At 38.1% G+C, this 19218-nt stretch overlaps 1 protein-coding gene across 1 annotated transcript; it reads left to right on the top strand.

The window, feature by feature from the left end:
* The first annotated feature begins 3858 nt into the window (after positions 1-3858).
* Positions 3859-18866, top strand: LOC139738650 (phosphatidylinositol N-acetylglucosaminyltransferase subunit C-like). Its single transcript, XM_071649265.1, has 8 exons — positions 3859-4145; positions 4816-4885; positions 7665-7819; positions 8700-8812; positions 9432-9487; positions 13872-14019; positions 15959-16125; positions 18758-18866. Exons 1-8 carry the CDS (start codon positions 4049-4051, stop codon positions 18798-18800), a joined length of 849 nt encoding a protein of 282 aa, XP_071505366.1. The 5' UTR covers positions 3859-4048; the 3' UTR covers positions 18801-18866.
* The last annotated feature ends 352 nt before the right edge of the window (positions 18867-19218 follow it).

Here is a 19218-nt window from a genome sequence, read left to right as displayed (position 1 = left end):
AAAAACAAGGTAAAACAAAGCGATCGTGATAAAGTGTGGGTCCCACACTTTATTAGAATCGCTCTTTTTTGGATATCTCAGTCATTTCAAAACCAATTTTCATCAAATAAATGTTAAATTCCTCATATGTTTACATGTTCTTTTATATTTCATAAGAGGTTTCTCATTATCTCACCAAAAAATGTTAGAAACCTGAAATTAGGTCTCAATCAAAACTATACGATCCCTTTAAGCTGCTTGTGTTGCATTAATTGAGGAGTAAACACAACACTGCATTAGATTGTACAACAAATCTATTTGTCCTGTAGTAAACAAGCCGACACCACTTTGACTAACATAATCATTCAAAGACATCAGCAAGTATAAATATGAATATATATATATATATATATATATATATATATATATATATATATATATATATATTTGTGTGTGTGTGTGTGTGTGTGTAATCCCGAAGTGGCTCCTAGGAAGAACCTCCAATTTTTTTTTTAACGTAATTTTGATTATGAATAATATGAAAGCGAAAGTGGTGTTCGTATATCTTGGGTCTGTGAATCATAATCATGTTTACTGCTTTCGATGAAGTGTGTAGGCGTAAATGAAAGGTTGATTTTTTTTTTGAAATTTGAGCAACATATCCGCAAAATTTAACATCAAAAGTATTTATATTCATTTGACTCTTCGTACTTTGGTTTTTGGTAGATTTCTTCTTCTTTGGTAGATTTGTTTATTCAAATGTCTTTCCAAAAGATTTTATACATTTTTCAATTTCAATTTCAATTTTATTTCCATTTCCATTGAATAAACAGGGAAAATTATATACAATACATTTACAGAACATATTTGTAACAATTTCAAAGAAAACGTACAAGTGGTCACGAGTAACAACAGAATTTCCTTTCTAAGGTATATACATATACATAATACAAAGATTAGAATGGAAATGTGTCCCACTAAAGAGCAAAGCTTGTAGGGTATGGGACCCTCGGAAAATACGTACACAAAATCAAAGAAACCAATGTCAACTGACATGAAATTAACTTAAGAAGGAAAAAGAAAGAAAGAAAAAAAAGGAAAAAGAAGAAAAAAGGGGAAATGAGACTATGGTACATGTGTACCGTTGAAATGTCTACATCAGTATTGCGCATAGGTAAATCAAATGAAGAAGAAAAAGAATTTAAGAAGAAGAAGTAGAAGAAAAAGAAGAAAAAGAAGAAGAAGAAGAAGACGAAGAGACAACAAAAAGCCTTGCGACGTTAAGGCAAAAATGGTCAATCATTTCCAGTCAATCGTTAGACAAACGAAAGCGTAAATCTGTACTTTTGTACCTATTTAGCATAATTTTATACCAGATTAGTACAGGATATTAATCGTTCTTGAATCCGGAGTGTTGAGGTAACCCTGTCGTCATCAGCCCTTTAATGCTATGGAATCGGAAGATTATTGTGTTACACATCCAGACCACGGTAAATAGTGTACTTCCCTGTATAGACGATACCTTGACGAGGAGGAAATGATACGGATATGGACATCATTATTTTGTTTAATGTAATACAAATAGATATTTCCTTATAGTTTTATTGCATTTGTCACTTTCTTGAATTAAGTCAATTAAAGCAATCATCCCTAGGGGCGTCATTCCATTTTAATGAGGGGGGGGGGGGGGGGGGGGGGACAAAACATGGAAGATATCTGTGAGAGAGTGGAGACCGAGAGGGGATGATCGAAGGGCCTGGGGATGGGAGGGAAGGTCGCGCCCCGGGCGCGTGTTTTTTTTAGACGGCACAGATTGGGGAAACTACAAATTTATCGGGGACCCTATGCCTAAACCTAACCCTAATCCTAATCCTAACCCTAACCATCAAACCCTAACCCTAACCCTAACCCTAACCCCAACCCTAACCCTAACCCTAACCCTAACCATAACCAAAAACCCTAACCCAACGTTTTTCCCATAGGTTTAACACGCGCCATGCCCCAATCTGTGCCGTCTTTAAAAAAAAACGCGCCCCGGGCGGGGTGGCGATCCGTTTTCACAGGACGGTACGCTTGCGCAATTGCTGATGTTGCGTTGATCAATGGGTACGTTGGCGACATGTGTATCTGCGGCTGTGGATCTGCTTGTTTTTGAGCTCAGCACTCGGGCTGGTGACCGGAATAGTAAGTTAGTGTAATATTGTATTGTTGTCAACTGATACTCAATCGTCAATGGCAAGTGGTGGACATGATAGCTGAGAAGACGGATATTACACACCAAGGAACGTATGCATTGCCTTAGTTGATCCTAATTTACTCCTACTCCGTGTTGAAAACTCTGACCGCGGAAGGCCGTTTACTTAACGGTCCCATACCTTATAAATTGCGCTGGTGAGTTGTCTTGCTCTGTCACCTGTCGCAGGTCCCGCATGGTTTGCAAGTACAGACCCTTCGCTTCGTTGTCCATGGTGTCTGTACCAATCCTGCCAATGTACACGTACGTAGCTGTTCCCGACAAGTGGTGCATTGAGCCTTATCGACCTACAATGTATTTATGGATACCCAAGGAGTAGGCCTTTAATTTCACCGTTGTGGGCGTTAGACAGAAAGATCCGTCTGTCCGGATCGATGAGTCTTTTATTTATTTATTTATTTTTATTTATTTATTTAATTTATTTATTTTTTGACATTATCGCTCTCCTCCGTTAGACAGGAATGGATCCGTGAAGCCAGAGCCAGTCTCTACGTAACATATCCCTGACGACCAGAACGGACTGATCTTTCGGTCAACCGACGAAGGTCAAGGAGGTACTCTACCTAAGCTCAGTCGCTTTGTAGTGACACAGCGTACTTACAGCGTCTGGTCGGGCTAACTCTACGTCTCAGCAAGCCTAGAACTCTAGCTTCTTATCTGTATGCCAGGGAATAATTTTCCTTCTCGAAATTGAATAGCAATTTTTTGTCGATGGACATACATTTTCAACAAAATGGTGGTGTACAAGTCTATGTAATGAAACTGCTAGCTATTCAAATTACATTTTGTGTAGCACTCCCAGTCATCCTAAATGCATAGCAAATTGCTATGCAATACCAGGAAAATTATTCCCTTCATGCCATGGATGATTCTGAAGGCAGGCTAAATGTGACCACAGGCACAGTTTCTAACTGTGTGAAGGAACTCCCTGGCTGGGGTTCGGTGAAACGCAGGCTAGCCTCTAAAATAATTCAGATCTGATCCACATTTGGTCCTTCTTTAATTAAGCTGGGTCATGGCCAGGTGGAGTGAGTGGCATCAAACTTAAACTTGATGGGTTTGTTGTTCCAAAACTTAGTTGTTGTTGTTGTTGTTGTTGTTGGGTTTTTTTTATGGCGCAGACCTCTTTATGACCAACAAGGGTTTGTGCCTGCAAACTATGTTGCGTTTGTGTCAGTCAAGTTTCAAACACCATCTCCCTTTGACTTGTATGGAACTCACCACAAACGTCCCTTTCAGGCAGAAGTGGAAATATAGGGGTTTGTTTAAATGTTTTATCAATTGTGAATTTGTAATAGCTTGGCAAAGCTACATGTACATCTTGTGGAAGAGGAAGGTGCATTGTAGAGCTCTGCCAAATTATTGAAGTCAGACCTCATGACTGTCAATACTTGTAATGTACCATACCAGAACCAAAAAAAAAAAAAAAAAAGCTTTAGAGAAAAAAGTTCTACTGGTCTATCATCCCAGAAGATGTCATATTAATGTCATAGCTCTATATGAAGACCATTGTGATTCTGTAAGCTTCAGTCCTTTTTGGCCCATCAGTGAGTTAACAAGTGCCGTATGTGTCTTTTCAATTATGTGTTGCTACTTAAACGTATGCTTGTCACTGTGGAGGAGGTTGTGTATTCACAGCAATGACAACATCAAAAGTATGAATGAATGAACGAACTGAATGAATGAACTAGTATCGGGTATGTTGTAATGACAAATTTTTCTGATAATTGCTTTACATGTCTTGTGAAGCTGTTGCCATTTCAGTCCTGACTGAAGGTTTTTGCCTCTCTTTAACAACATCTGTTTTCAGGAAGAATGGCAGGTAAAAAATGGCAGAAGATCTTGTACGAGGACCAGCATGTTGAAGATAACTATGTGGATGATTCTTTTCTCGAGGAAATGAAAAAGAATTGTGAGTATATCTTTAGTGTTTTCAATCATTAAAGTTAGGCCTTCAAGGAGATCTACCAAGTAGTAACTGAAATGAATTCAAATTGTCAAAATTGAATATCTGTTCAGAATAAGATATATAAATCAAGACTAATTTCAAGTGATTGTGTATTTGCATGCACTAGAATTTTTCTTAATGTCAATCAAAATTTTATAGCACATTTCAAATTATGTACACCAGAAGCTCAAAAATGCAGGAACTTTTTACAACTTTAAGATCTTCCTTTGAGGTTCATTTTTTTTTTAAACGTGTCTGTAATCCTTTTTGAAAGCAATAATTTATGTACTTGGTACCATGCACTTATCAACAATAGTGCTGATATGGTATTGTAATAGCCATGATGCTGGATATACTCTGGATTTAGTCATGATACTAGTGATCACAATTATTTTTGTGATATAATGATGGTACAATGAATACTTATAATTGCAATGATTTTTGTAGAACTGATGAATTCGGTTAAAAAGTGAAAATTTATCATTTGCATTGCTAAAAAAAATATTGAGTTTTCCATTACAAATTCCTGGATTGGAAGGAATATTAGATATTAACTAACATTACTCTACAAGTGTGTGTCTCGTAATTAAAATATGTTTTTGTGACATGTTTTAAATCAATTTCCTGACTGCAGTGTATACAAGGACCTATGAATACTGGAATGTTGTTTATGAAACAGGTGTTATCACCCAGCAATTGAGCAGGTGAGTTTACTTGTGTGTGTGTGTGTGTGTGTGTGTGTTTTGTTTCTGAAGCTACAATTGTATCATGAATGGTTTGATATGACTCTCCTGTCTACACTTATATATACTGGGTTGTCCACCACTTCTTTGTACAATCAAATGAGCCGGCGCATTTTTTCCCCTCTATTAATCCCTCAATGCTTATTATACCCCCGCCAAACGAAGTTTGAAGGGGGTATATAGGAATCAGCGGACGGTCGGGCGGTCGGGCGGTCGGTCGGGCGGTCGGTCGGGCGGTCGGTCGGGCGGTCGGGCGGTCGGGCGGTCGGTCCGTTGCAAATCTTGCGTCGCGAACTACTTCCTCAGTTTTCAACCGATTCCCATAAAACTTGGCACAGATGTGTGCCTTAGGTTGTAGATGTGCAAGACGTATTTTTTGACAGTACCCAAAAGTACGTTGCCATGGTAACGGCATATTATGGGCAAAAATGGGTACAAATCTTGCGTCGCGAACTCCTCCCACAGTTTTTGATCAATTTTTATGAAATTAGGTACAGATGTTCATCTGAATATGTTAATGTGCAAGACACATATTTCCGCAGTGGCAAAAAGTGCGTTGCCATGGTAACGGCATGTTATTGGTAAAATATAGGGCAAAATGCTTCATGGCAAAACTGCTTCATCAGTGTTCTTCCAATTCTCATGGAATTCATATTGAATGTTTGTCTTAGGATATAGGTCAGCATGACACATTTCTTGACAGTGACAAAAAGTATGTTGCCATGGTAACAGCTCACATATTATGAGCCAAAATGATGGAAAATTTTGTGTTGCAAACTACTTCCTCAGTTTTTGCCCAATTTCCATGAAACTTGGTACAGATGTGTGCCTTTGGTTGTAGATGTGCAAGACGCATTTTTCGACAGTACCCGAAAGTATGTTGCCATGGTAACGGCATATTAATGGCAGAAGATCAAGGAAAGATCTTGCGGATTTAACTACTTCCTCAGTTTTTTGACCAAAGCTTATGAAATGTTGTTTTGACCAAAGCTTATGAAATGTTGTTTGGCGGGGGTATAACCAGTCGCTGTAGCGACATTTCTAGTTTTATTTTATTTTTTCGGTCCTTAATTAGTATTTTGGTAAGGTATTTAGTTGTGTTAAGTCGAGTTCTCTGAGTATGTTTCTGTTGTCTTTTTGTCCGGTTATTTCTATACTGCAATTATTTTAATGTATCAGATATTAATTTGTCGACTGCGAATCATTTTGTGTATAATTTTTCTTTTGCTACTGAAATGATTTTAATGAATCATATTAATTTGTGGACTGTAAGTCAATTTTTTTTACAATGATTGAAATCATACCCATGGTTTACAAGTTTTAATGTGTTTTTATCGCTGTTGTTGTTTTTTATAAATATGAATTTTATATAATATGTCAAGTGGACACCTTTGAAATTCAGCTGTGCAGAAAGGGTTATCCATTCTATTGCTGGAAATAAATAAACTAATAAATATTTTTTTTTTAAAGTATTTTTACTGTACATAACTTTACCTTTTAAAACACATCAGAACTGTGCTGAATTGACATTGAGTCTGCTAAAATTTGGCTGTCATGGGTATCTGTACATCTTTTAACATGAGATGCAGAGCGCTGGAAATGGGGTATGCTTGCCATGCATCAAATGTCAAAGTCAATTAGATTGGTAAGTAAGTCGCGCATTAATGATGGTTTTACGATTGTTAATTTCTGGTGTGCATTAAAGGGTGTACAGTTCTGGTCGAGGTGAGGATTTAGCTTTTAACTTTTGTGAGATATTCAGAAACCACTCTATGGGATTTCAAAGCGCATGCAGTTCTAAGGGGTATCAAAAGTTTATTTGATGAAAATCGGTTTTGAAATGGCTGAGATATCCAAAAACAAGGTGAAACAAAGAGATCCTGATAAAAGGCGTGGCCTGTAGTCTATTATTATTATCACTTTTTGGATATCTCAGCCATTTGGAAACCAATTTTTATCAAATAAATGTTGAATCCTTCTTAAAATTACATGCTCTTTCATATTTCATGAGAGGTTTCTCAGTATCTCACTTAAGAATGTTCAAAACATGAATCCCCACCTACACCAGTACTGTACAGTCCCTTTAATCTCATTAACCCGTTGATTTTGCTACAGCAGGCATTTCTCATAGACACCTGCCCGAGTATACTCGGGACTCGTCTTCATTTGGTTAAGGCTGATATAGAGTGAAATCATCAGTGATAATGAATAAGGTGCATCTTGATGGACAAAAGAGTTACAAATTTCAAGACTTTTTCAAACTCTCAATCCAGACAGGAAGTACTTACATCATGATGTCAAACTCTTATTATTCAGCGAATATTTTGCAACCAAGTCACCTTGTTTTGCCATTTTCTTGGTTTTGATACCTACGGTGTACACGTGTGTACTAAGTCAGGATAACATGCAGCCAGCATACATGTAAACAGAAGACTGCTATAGAAAGCAGCTCCACTGTTTTTTTATGACCTAGACTATTAAAATCAGGCCAACATGCAGCCAGAGTACATGCAAAAGACCCCTAGATGGAAACCAGCTCTGCTGATCTGGGTGTTCCACCCCATAAAGTGGCAATAAATTCAATCAATAAATCAGTCAAGACTGAAAATAATGTGCTGTTCTAAATCTGTGAGTACATCAAGCCAGTGAAATGGGATGATGAGGTAGAATGGGAAGTAGATAGCTACAAAATTTCCCTTCACAGTTGAATGTGTTTCTACTCTTATTTTGTCTTCCTCAGCATCTGTCTCTTTGTGGTGTCTTTCATCTTTATGCACTCTGCTCTTCTCTCACCCTCCTCCCTCCTGTGCGGGATCGGGGCTGCCACGGTTTGTGCGTACCCCTTGTTCCGCTGGATGGAGAGGTCAGATGTCGAGAACAGAGGTCAGAGGTCAAGTAAGTAAGCACTTCCTGCCGTGAGCATTTCCCAGAGAGCCCTTTTGTTTTTGATGAAAAAAAAAGTTTGAAAACAGTACTACATGCCATGCCTTCAGTTCATAGTCAGTTGCTTTGCTTATTTTCTTAAACTTATTAAACACCAAAACTTTCAAGAGCAGATTGATTGCCAGCAATCGCAAGGGCAAGAAGACCGGGGGTGGGGGGGGGGGGGGGGGGATGGTTTCCGTTTTCTCTTTTTCTTGTGAAATGGGTTTTCACTGAGAATGCTTATAGGAACAGTAGCTCGCCATTCATGTCAAAATTTTTTTGCTTTCACATCACTCAATGCAGACAAACTTGAGCAGCAGCGAAGTGATTTCTTGCCAAGGGTTATTAAAGTGATGGTATTGTTTTGGTTGTTGCGCTAATAAAAGGTGGGTCCCGCCTTTTTATCAGGACTGACCCACCTTTTATCTGGACCATTTTGTTTTTGGATACCTAAGCCATTAGAAAACCGAATTTAATCAAATAAACTTTGAATTTCTCTTAGAATTGTATGCTCTTTCATAGTTTATAAGTGATTTATTTGATGGAAAAAAAAAAGAGGAAAAAAATGAATCTCAGTCTCATCCAAAACTATGTACCATTCCTTTTAAACTGAGAGCAGGCAAAATTGCTAGTGACTGTGCTGTTTGTATGTTGGCAATTCTGGCTTTCTGTGGATAAATCTGTCAGCATTCTTGTACAAGTGTAAATTAGTTGCAGCTATGATTCGGTACTGGTGATGTTTTAGCTCTCAAGAGTCAAATTGCTAGTAGAAAATTTAAGTTGCTGTGAGTATTTTCTGAGATCAAGACATTTTTAGAAGTTCTGTTGTCCCTTGTCATTTGTTTTGAAGTTTTGGACGACCTGCGTACCATGGTCATCTTCCTGACGTTCTCATTCGGCATGTCACCGATCCTCAAGACTCTGACTGATTCCATCAGCACGGACACCATCTATGCCATGACGGTGAGTTGACCTCAGAAGTGGATATTTTCACATGACTACTTGTTCGTGCTTGGCCAGAGAAGAAGAGTTTTGCGGGGGTTTTACAGTAATTCCGCAGAATTCAGACATGAATTACTGTACATATGGCAAGCGCTAGTTTCTGGTTGCGGGAAATGAGCAAAAATTCAAACACCGTGCAAATTTCCATTACAGTAACATATATGAAATATGAAGAAACACAAAAAACAAAGCCTGTAACCAAGGGTTTCAGGAAAAAAATACCAGTGCAAATTCGTTTTGCAATGGAGAATGATTAGTAATGACGGTCATCATGGTTGACATACATGTAATTATTGTCACAGTTGGGATAGTGATTTTGTTGATGGTACTGAGTACATTAGTTTAAAATAACATTCAATAAATTACCTAGAGGAAATATGATACATTTGATGATTGCATGTTGTTGATGTTTTTGTTTTTTCGTGAGTCTAGTGGATTCAACTAATGAAAGGTTCACTTCATAGATGCAAAGTGTCATTTCTCGGACTGTCTACATGTCATAGTATATAAAGTATTACTGTCTGTCACAGCAGTACTCCTTTCATCAGAATGGTTATCTTCTTTGCTTAAATTTTGGCAGGTTTTTATGCTTCTTGGGAACCTAATCTTCTTTGACTATGGAACTACAAAAGTTGTGTGAGTGAAAGAAACAATTCGTATGTCCACTTTGTTTTCCCATCGTTTGTCATTTTTTTCACTTTCGTGTCTCATTATTTCAAGTAAGATCTCTATCAAGAAGTTTATCTGCCATTCAGTAACCCTAAGTACATTAACCGTACTTTGATTAGCTGACTGTACCACCACCCATTTAAATGCTGAATCTGTGTGAATTACTCTTGTGAAATTATCAACAGGGCATGTATAATGCTGTAAAAGGTTTTGAAGGCCAAGGTTGGCTGTAAAACCACAGTAGCTGTGCCTGCTTGTACGAGATCAGGTTAATGATAAATCACTCAGACTCGGGGTTTCTACAGGAGTGTCGAATCTTGTCTTTTTCATCGCAACTCACTCCAATCCACTCCACTCAGTGAAAACTGTAACAGAGAATGATATAAACAAAGGCATATAATTAATACATATGTTAACCCTAACTAGGCTGGGCTATTTAAGTAGTTGATAATGCCGGGGGGGGGGGGGGGGGGGGGGGGGGGCCTCCCAGGCCCCCCCCTCCAGATCTCGGCCGTCGACCGCGCGATCGCGACGAAAATTAGCACACACATTGCCTATGATGTAATGTAAAATACCATGAAGTTAATTTTTCAAAAAATCATCATTTATGCTAAATTATGCTAATTTATGCATGATGATGCATAAAATCAGACTAATTGGTATAAATCACGAAAAAAAGCTCAAAACAGTCACATTTTTTGTGTAAATATTCTTTTTAGTGTCCTTAGCAAATGTAATAAAAAAAATTGTGATATCAGAAAAAATTCTTGAGTATTTTATTGTTTTTTTGAATTTCTTATGTATTTCTTTGTTTTTTCGACTTTATGTTTTTCATTGTTTTTTCGATGAAATTTGTCCGCGACATCGCTCCGAACAAGAAAATGTGTTATTCATTGATTTTAATCAATAAAACACCAAAATAATCATGCTTTTATGAAATTTGCCAGTAAGCACAGTTTGCATTGAAATTGTACACGAATTAACGTTTTTGAGCAATTTTTGGTCTGACATGCATGTACATATTTATGCGTAACTTCGGAACCGTGCGCCCGGGCGTCGCAAATTTGGTGTCAAAAGATGCGGGAGACTTGAAAGAAAAAAGTCATGAAACGTTGCGCGATAGCTTTTTGCGATTGCGATACATCACGCTGAACGTCGAGGGGGGGCCTCGGAGGCCCCCCCCCCCCCCCCCCCCCCCCCCCCCCCCGGCCTAGTTAGGGTTAACATACTGGCATAAATGAATGACTCCTTTCATGTGTATGCATAGAAAGATAAAGAACTGTTTGTACCGGTACCAATAAATGCATCTTATAAGTTAACACTCAGTATCTGACTCTTTACTTGTGTGTCTTGTTTGCATTTATCTAACTCGAACCTCAACTCTATCTATATCAGTGACACCGATATTAAATGAATGAGTAGGAATTTCTTGTCCCGATTTAACTCATATCGGTATAACTTGAATAAACCCTTAGAACTGTCACAATCCTTTACATCCTTTGTTTGAACAAATTTTCTTATTAATATTCATGTGATAATCCTTTATACTAAATCATGCATCTTTCACTCGAGATACCAATAAATCAATATTACTTATCTTTTTATACATAAATGAATATTCATGATTTAGGAATCAGAGTTGCCAAGTAAAGATAACACCAAATATTTCAGCATTGGCAGCTGAAAATGTTATAAAAATGAAATAAACCTGTAACAGCACCGTAAATTGCCTTTGAAAACCAGAACTTCATTACAGCCTTCATAATTCTTCTCAAATTCAGTTAGAATAATTTCAGTGCTGTTTTACTTGGCAGCCTTGACATGTACAATCTAAACAAATAGCTGTATGTGACAATGGGCCGAATGCATAAACGCTAGCAATTGCTTGTGCTAGCCTTTTACTCGAATCCGTATGCATAAAAACAAGCAATTGCTTGCAAGCAGAAGCTTTTGCTAGCAAGCACAAGCTATTGCTTGCTGCCCGCAAGCAATTGCTTAGAGACCAAGCATTTGCTTAAAAACGTATGCATAAAACATACCATTTGCTAGTTCTTGCTAGCAATTGCTTACGATTTTCCAAGCTCTGTAAAATGAGCTTGAGCTTTTGCTTAACCGAAACGTTCCCTTTTAAGTATCATTTTCACATTTATGAAAGAAAGACCACACTTGTGAAGGAGTGGTATAAATCTACAAGAAATTACTCATAAGTAGTGTAAGAAACTTTTTCATTTCAACAACGGGAATGTCCAGCGGTTAGCACGCAAAATGTGATGAAAAACAGGTAGGATGTCTGACTTCGGTGGAGAGCAAGGAGACCTCTCTCCACGTGCGATCTGGCAGATCCGGGCTGCTGTAAGCTGCAGTGATGGGAATCAGCCAGTGATACGTGTGTGTGTGTATAGATGTGTGTGTATGTGTCTGTGTGTGCATTTCATAGCTCTTCTGCTATGTCTGGAAATGTTTCCACACACACATGCCCTTTCAACTGTACATGCTGCCACACTCGCCTTTGTTCTTGTGTTCGCACAGGCGTGACATCCATTTTTGTTGAAAACGCAAGCAATTGCTTGTGCAGGACAAGCAAAAGGTATTGGCATAAGCAAAAGATTATGCATATGGATTTAAGCAATTGCTTGAGCTAGACCTTTTGCTAGACGAGCTTGTGCTTTTGCTCGAAGCAATTGCTTACAAGCAATTGCTTGTTTTATGCATTCGGCCCAATGGCTTGACCTTGAGCCTGATTCATTTAACATTTAACTTTCATACATGCACAAACATGTTCTCCAATTAAAGACTTTTCAGCTATCTAGGTTTTACCAACCAAAACTGCAAGTGCTTGTTGCATAATCGTGTTCTTACACTGAACCTAAATTTCTGTAATGTACATAAACGTACTTTGGTCAAGCGAAACACACACGCATACTGCGTTACACATTCTGTCACTGACTACAGTAACATTGCACAAATGATAACCAAATTTATACATCTTTAGAGACATAATTTCAATAAATGCTTTAGAAAAGAGTAAATTACTGACCTCCGTGCCTATATTTGTCGGTTTGGATTTACCAGGATTCAGGATTCTCAAGATAATCCTGAATTTTCTCGTTGCAAACAGAGCGAATCGTTCATTGCGACATCATGAATTTCGGTCTCCGTAGATGGCGCTATAAATTGTGCGTATCTCGTAATTCGCGAAATAAATTAGATTGATCAAACTTTACAGTAGCATATACACCTGTATAAGCAATTCTGAAAGATTCTGCTTTAAATGAAAGCGGTTTTTGTTTTGCTTTGCTTTTTGCAGATAAGAAATTGTTATTGTGATGATAATTTCTCATTGAAGTTGATAAAGTCGACCTTGCCTTCATTGAATCACAGGGACCAGAGAAAATCTCTCAACTTTATACGCTAATGAAGATTTACACATTACTAGAATTAACACTGTGTTAATATCCATTCGGAGTACACTTTTTATTCAACTTAGCCAATTTTCACACTTGTGTGAAGTTGACTTGGGTGAGTTTGTCTGTATATTTCTGATGGTATCTAAAATTTGCTTGCACTCTTAAGTTTACCTGCATCTAGACCTTTGACTAACTCCTTAATTTATGAATACACTGTGATATAACTTATAATTATAGATGTGAGGTGTATTTGTCAGAGCAAGAACTGAAAGTGAGTGAACATTGAAGTGATAGAGTGTGTTGAATAGCATTTATGTTGGTGAGGCCATTAGTGTGCTGTGAGCATTATGCTTTGTCAACAGAACTATTGATGTCCTACATGTAGGTACAGAAACCCAATATCTCTGTCTCGTCATATAGTAGATTGATTTCAGCTGCTGCAGTGGCACGTACACCCTTCATGCTTTTATAGTTTCATTCTGTTGCAGAAATTGCACAACTGCTTGCTACTGTTTCACTACTTGTAGACTATGAGCAAGCATTTTTGACAGATATGTCTGGGTATGAAAAATAGTGATATAGATCATCTTGGAATGGATGGAGAAGATATGATTATGATCATAATCATGTAAGAAATGATGACTGGTAATGGTTTGCATGTAGTAAAATAGCATTAATGTATAAATGATGATGATTATAGTAGTAATAATGTATTATAGCTTTCATAGTCATCGTAATCAGAAGTGATATGTAATACTGATAATAATGACAATAACAATTACTGTTAACAACAATTTTGCACAATCTAAAGAGAAGTATAGATGCTTTCCAGGGAAAACTTGTGTAATGCAGTCAAAGGTCAAAGTCCTAGAGTGATTATTCTCCTCTCAAGCCAGACTAGGTTATTTTATTGTGCCTTGTCCACTGTCATTGTCTTCGTGCAGGGCATCCCAGCACCTCTCCCTGAATGCCTCCATCTTTGCCTCAGTTTGCCTGGCGTCTCGACTTCCCTCCACCCTTCATGCCTTTGCCACCGTCACCCAGGCGATGATGCTTTTTGCTCTCTGGCCAGCGTTCAGGAAACGATTAAAGGTGGGCGTCGCCCTTTTAGAACCAAAAGGGCGACTTGCAGAGACTCCAACCCAAAGCACCTTCTGATCTGGAGATTCTCCCGCCTGAAACCCCTAGCAAACGGGAGACTCCAAGTTGATGTGTGCGAAGCGCGAAGTTCCTAGGGTTCTAGATGCTCTCTGGTGCTATCGAAGGCTTATTTTTTCAACATACAATAGCAATAAGTAAGAAATCCTTTCCAACGGGAGACACAGAGCCAGGGCGGGAGAAATTAAATCTCAAGCGGGAGAACGGGAGACTTTGCAAAAATTGGTTTTCGGCGGGAGATCTCCCGTCGAAAACGGGAGAGTTGGAGTCTCTGGACTTGTGCCTGAAAAAAAGAGATATTCGAGTGATTGCACTTCTAGATTGTGACATGCTTGTGTGTTTGAGTGTTGCTTTTTATGCTGTCCTCTGTCCTCTTGAAATATCTCTGGATAAAATGTGAAGTTGTCAAGCTCTGTAAATAAGTGATATTTATTTTTACAGTTTTGATGGAATATGGAAGAGCTTTTGAATTAACTTTATAGGCATGGTTGGAAGATGTACACACAGGTGTTGAACTCAGTATCCTTAACCAGTTGAGGATGATTCAATTTTGCTACAACACGTATTTCCCATAGACACCTGCCTGAGTATACTCAAGACTTGTCCGCAATGGGTTAACAGGGCAATATGAAATATTTCTCTGCTTGATTATGCATCAGGGCAAGTGCCCCATCCTATGAACAGGCAACTGCCCTTTTGTTTTGCTTACCCCATGGTAAGTTTTAGATGCCCCGGACAATCCGGCTATTTGGTTTGCAGCGTCTTGCTCAAAATAAAGTTAGTGCTCATTGTTTTCATCCCTGAAAATGCCCTCTATTAATGAGGTCATCAAGGGTTTATTGAGTTTTAGGGCAATGATATGTGCTATATGAGTCTTGTAGGCTAGAGTTAAATAGTGCACCTATGCTACTTTGTTGCAAGACCCCTATGAAAAATAATAAGTCAAGTTGATATATGAATGATTAATGATTGCATGCAACATTTTTAACCAAGCACATGAACTATATGGACATATTCTATTTCATTGCAAAAGCTCCTTTAATAGATCATATACGATTATGATATGTGACTCTGTATACTGGAAAGGATAATGGTAAGAAAGCATTGTTACTTCCTGTATGGCTGAGTGTACACAGTGAAACTCAATCTTGGGTACACTGTACTTCAAATGTCTCATTATCTCAACTTTCTAATAATAGTGTCTAAAGAAATCAAAACTAGGAAAGCACTCTGAGAGCGCAGACCTCCGCCAAGCATGCAGCTCATTTCCACCACTGATCTTGTTCTTCCATAGAGATATCAGTGATTTCTACCCATACGTACTGCATTGTGTGCTGAAAGTCGCCTGATTTTTCAATATAGAAGCCTTTGTTACGTCATAAACCCTCAGCTGCACGGCGCGCCTCGCCCTAGCAGAAACTAGAGCACACACTTTAGTGCGTGCATGCAAACCTCAAATATGCGCAACCTGAACTCCCAAGTTCATTGACCCTACCTGCCAAAATATCAAAAATCCTTCATAAATTCCCCAAAAATTCTCGGATCACTACCAAAAGTTAATTGTTTATTACTTGTGTCATTCTCAACCTTTCCTGCAAGTTTCATCCCAATCCATTAACTACTTTTTGAGTTATTTTGCACACGGACAAACACGCAAACAAACGGTAATGAAAACATAACCTCCTCCTTGGCGGAGGTAACAAGGTGCATGCCATGAAGAAGGTCTGTTGATGGCTATTATGTGTCCACCATAAATGAGTTTGTAGAACTCTTTTTTTTTTTTTTAATCAATTTTTTAATGAAAATGAGTTCTATATTCTTGCTTTTACCCACACCTTCCCTTTCGCTGTCAATTTTGTCATGTGTATTTTAGATCACATTCCCCAGGGCAGACACCGTGGTCACCTGGCTCAGTGCCTCCATCGCCTTTCTTGCCCTCATCTCCGTCAGTGTTGTCATGGCAACCGCCTTTGGTCTGACCCACCTGTTCATCACCTACGTGTGTCCTCTCTGGTTGATTAAACTCCAGCCCTACAAAAAGTGAGTATTGAGATGCGGAATTCCTACTTTTTTGCCTCTGTACCAAAGATGACCCAGACCTAATTTTTTCTTTTATTTATTGTTTCTTTCTTTTTTTGCACGATGATGTCATAATCAAATTATGAACAGACAAAATGATTTTATTGACTCCATACTCTTTGTCATGATGCTCAAAGATATTGCCATTTGGTTTTTTTTTAAAATCCTAGATAGTCACAATCCTTCTCACTCTCCTCCCAAATTGGAAACGTTTTAACCAGTCACTTTATATGTGACCGTGCATCACAAAACGAACCAAAAGTCGCACACACTGATTGTGTGTGAGGACTGAAAATAGGTGAAATGGGTCAACCTAACCGATCTTGACTTGTTTTCATATTTTCTAAAAGAGCAAGTCTTCTTCTACATTACGCTAAAATTTGGGATCATGAAACAGGCTGGAAAGTGTATTTTTTAGCAGTTCATCTCGAACATAATCTACAAGATTGTGTCATAAGATTTTTTGACACAATCAATTTCTAATTTTAATTAATTAATTATGCAAATTAAGCTCAAGATCATATTTTAGCCTAATTAAAAGCACTGAGAGTCTAAGTTTTGATCTGTAAATCTGTTTTGGCATATTCAACAATTGTACATCACAAAAACTTCCAAAACTCATTTCAATTTTTATGCATTTTGTTGTTTTCAGAATTTCATATGTATTTCCTTGTTTTTCAACTTTTGTTTTTTCTTTGTTTTTTCATTGGAAATTGTCACTAACCACTTTTCTACCATGATTAGCACAAAATTAATCAATGTAAGTGATTAATTGTAAAAATAATCAGGTTTTTATGACTTTCATGACAGAGCACTGTTTTCCATAGGAGATGTACACAAAATTGTGCCCGTTTTGGGGCGACATTCTGTTACAAAAATGGGCGTGGCTTCGCAAAAGTATGCGCGGACGTTGCAAATTTGGTCTCAAAAGTTGCGCGAGACTTGAACAAACAAAGTCAAGAAGCCTCACGACGAGGCCTTCTCGCGTTACAGGATTATAGCGCGAAAACGTCGAGGGGGGCGGATTCCCCCCCCCCCCCCCCCTCGGCCCTTTTAGGGTTAAAGTCACCTTTTCATTTCTTAAAAACCTTGTACACGCTCTTCACTTTCAACTCTTAATAACTTTTGAGAAGATGATGCTACTGCTTTGAAAGTTGGCATTATTTATGGACAGAATGTGTTAATGAGGCATGCTTAATTTCAGTTTAATCCGATAATCCCTTCATTGTTGTTACTCTGGTGGATTACATCCTGTTTTTTGTCCCATTCATCGCACAGCCAGCACGGCTTGGTAAAAATTTAGCGCTTGAATAGACACTGTACTTCAGAGCCTCTTTTCTCAGTTCACACTTTTCCTGAGTGTGTGCTCTCTTTCCAATATTTAGATAGGTTGGGAGAGTCCATTTGATTTGAGTTATACATCATTTTAAAGCTTAAAGTCAGATCTTTCAGACTATGCTCTTAACTAAAACTTCATGCCTGGCGATTTTCTGTTCGTTTTGTGATGCAGGGTCACATATGTCACAGATCAGCTTACAGCATGCACATTTTTATAACATTAGTGCATTGTAATCATACAAGTATTGGCAAAGAGTAACAGACCTGCCATTTTACTGGTCACAGTGTGTGTGTGCAAGGCCTCTTAGTGTTGAACAAATGTCTTCAATGATTTGGTGTGTCCAAGAAATGTGTGCAAAAGTGCAAACCTTACCATGTCATGGCATAAGTTGGCAAATGTGAAGTCAGTTAGTCTCATTGTGTTCAGATATATTTCAATTCATCACTGCAATATTGGAAAATGATTATACTAACTGTGACATACTGTCAAAGTGGAAATTTTCTCGGTGTAAGAAATTTTCGCGCATTTCGCACAACCAGAAACCAGCGTGAAAATAAAAGCATGCGAGTATTTTTGCTCACCATATGTTCCAGTAGTTGATGTCTTGATTCTGCTGAATTAAAAACATGCCAAACTTTTCTTAACCTGCTGAGTGCAAAAAGTTAGTCGCACGAAAAATATCCACTCTTACAGTATTATTGAGTAAGCTGTCATTTCACTTACTCTTGTGAGCGTGTTTGGCAAATGACTGTTATACAGTATTTCCCAAAAAAAATTGCAATCAGATTTTTGCATCAATAACATCCAATATGATTAAACTGTCTAAATGCTACTTCAGGGTCTTGAAATATAACATCTTAGGTCTGTTTTGCAGAAAACTCCATTCAATTTGGTTAAGCGGTCACAGAGAAAAGTGGATTGTTGTAAAGCATATCATGAGTCTGATTCTTCCCAGTTCAGTGCTTTGATGCTCTTGTGTGTGATTACAATAGACAGAACTTGGAGGGAAGAGATTCCTGACATCCTCTACAAAATTCCTCATTTCTCTTTGACCACTGAAGCCAATCAGATGGGGTTTTCTGTAAGATGTGGGCAATGAGTTATAATTTCATGCCCTGACTTTGTATTCAGATTCATTCATTATTTGTAAAGATATCATTGTGGAGGGTCCCATTGTAATTTTTTTTGGGGGACATACGGTATATTGACTGTATTTTTTTTCTTTCTTCCTTTTTCTTTTTTCTTTTTCTCCAGCAACATCTATGGCCCATGGGATGAGGCGGTGATCCAGCATTAGCCTTTCATCAAGGCTGTCTGAGAGGATATTGAAATACCATCAGTTCACTCAACTCACAACTGTGACATTACAGTGAGGCAAGTGTTGATAATAAAAACTGTTGTATGTTTGTGTGGCTGTGTGTTTGTGTGGTTTTACATGTATTTATTTTTTGTTTTTTTTCTTTTACGTGTGTGTGTGTGGATGTTAGTGATGAGTTTTGCATCTTATTTTGCTATATGAGAGATAATACCAGTTCAACTCTAAGTCGTGGCAAATTGTTTTGCGTTGAGGAAATGAGGTTGTTTGGTAGAAATCTGGGCCATTTTCAGGGCACAGGATGATTTTCTGATGTCTCTCCTAGATGCTGTATGTGTTTGATATCAGAAAATACATTATATTTGTATGGCCAGCCTGCCTGTTAAGTACGAATCAGTTT

The sequence above is a fragment of the Diadema antillarum genome, unplaced genomic scaffold (genome assembly GCF_040938485.1).
Source record: "Diadema antillarum isolate AM-2024a unplaced genomic scaffold, OU_Dant_1.0 seq00000763_RagTag, whole genome shotgun sequence".
In the NCBI taxonomy this organism is placed as follows: domain Eukaryota; kingdom Metazoa; phylum Echinodermata; class Echinoidea; order Diadematoida; family Diadematidae; genus Diadema; species Diadema antillarum.
Note: the sequence above shows the minus strand (reverse complement) of the source record. Positions and strands in the feature narration are given on the sequence as shown.

Bases quoted from the DNA above. Each gene is read 5' to 3' on its own strand.
- LOC139738650 (XM_071649265.1), top strand. From the start codon at position 4,049: ATGGCAGGTAAAAAATGGCAGAAGATCTTGTACGAGGACCAGCATGTT. The intron at 4,886-7,664 runs GTGAGTTTACTT...TGTCTTCCTCAG, and splicing joins ATCACCCAGCAATTGAGCAG to CATCTGTCTCTTTGTGGTGT. The intron at 9,488-13,871 runs GTGAGTGAAAGA...GTCTTCGTGCAG, and splicing joins TATGGAACTACAAAAGTTGT to GGCATCCCAGCACCTCTCCC.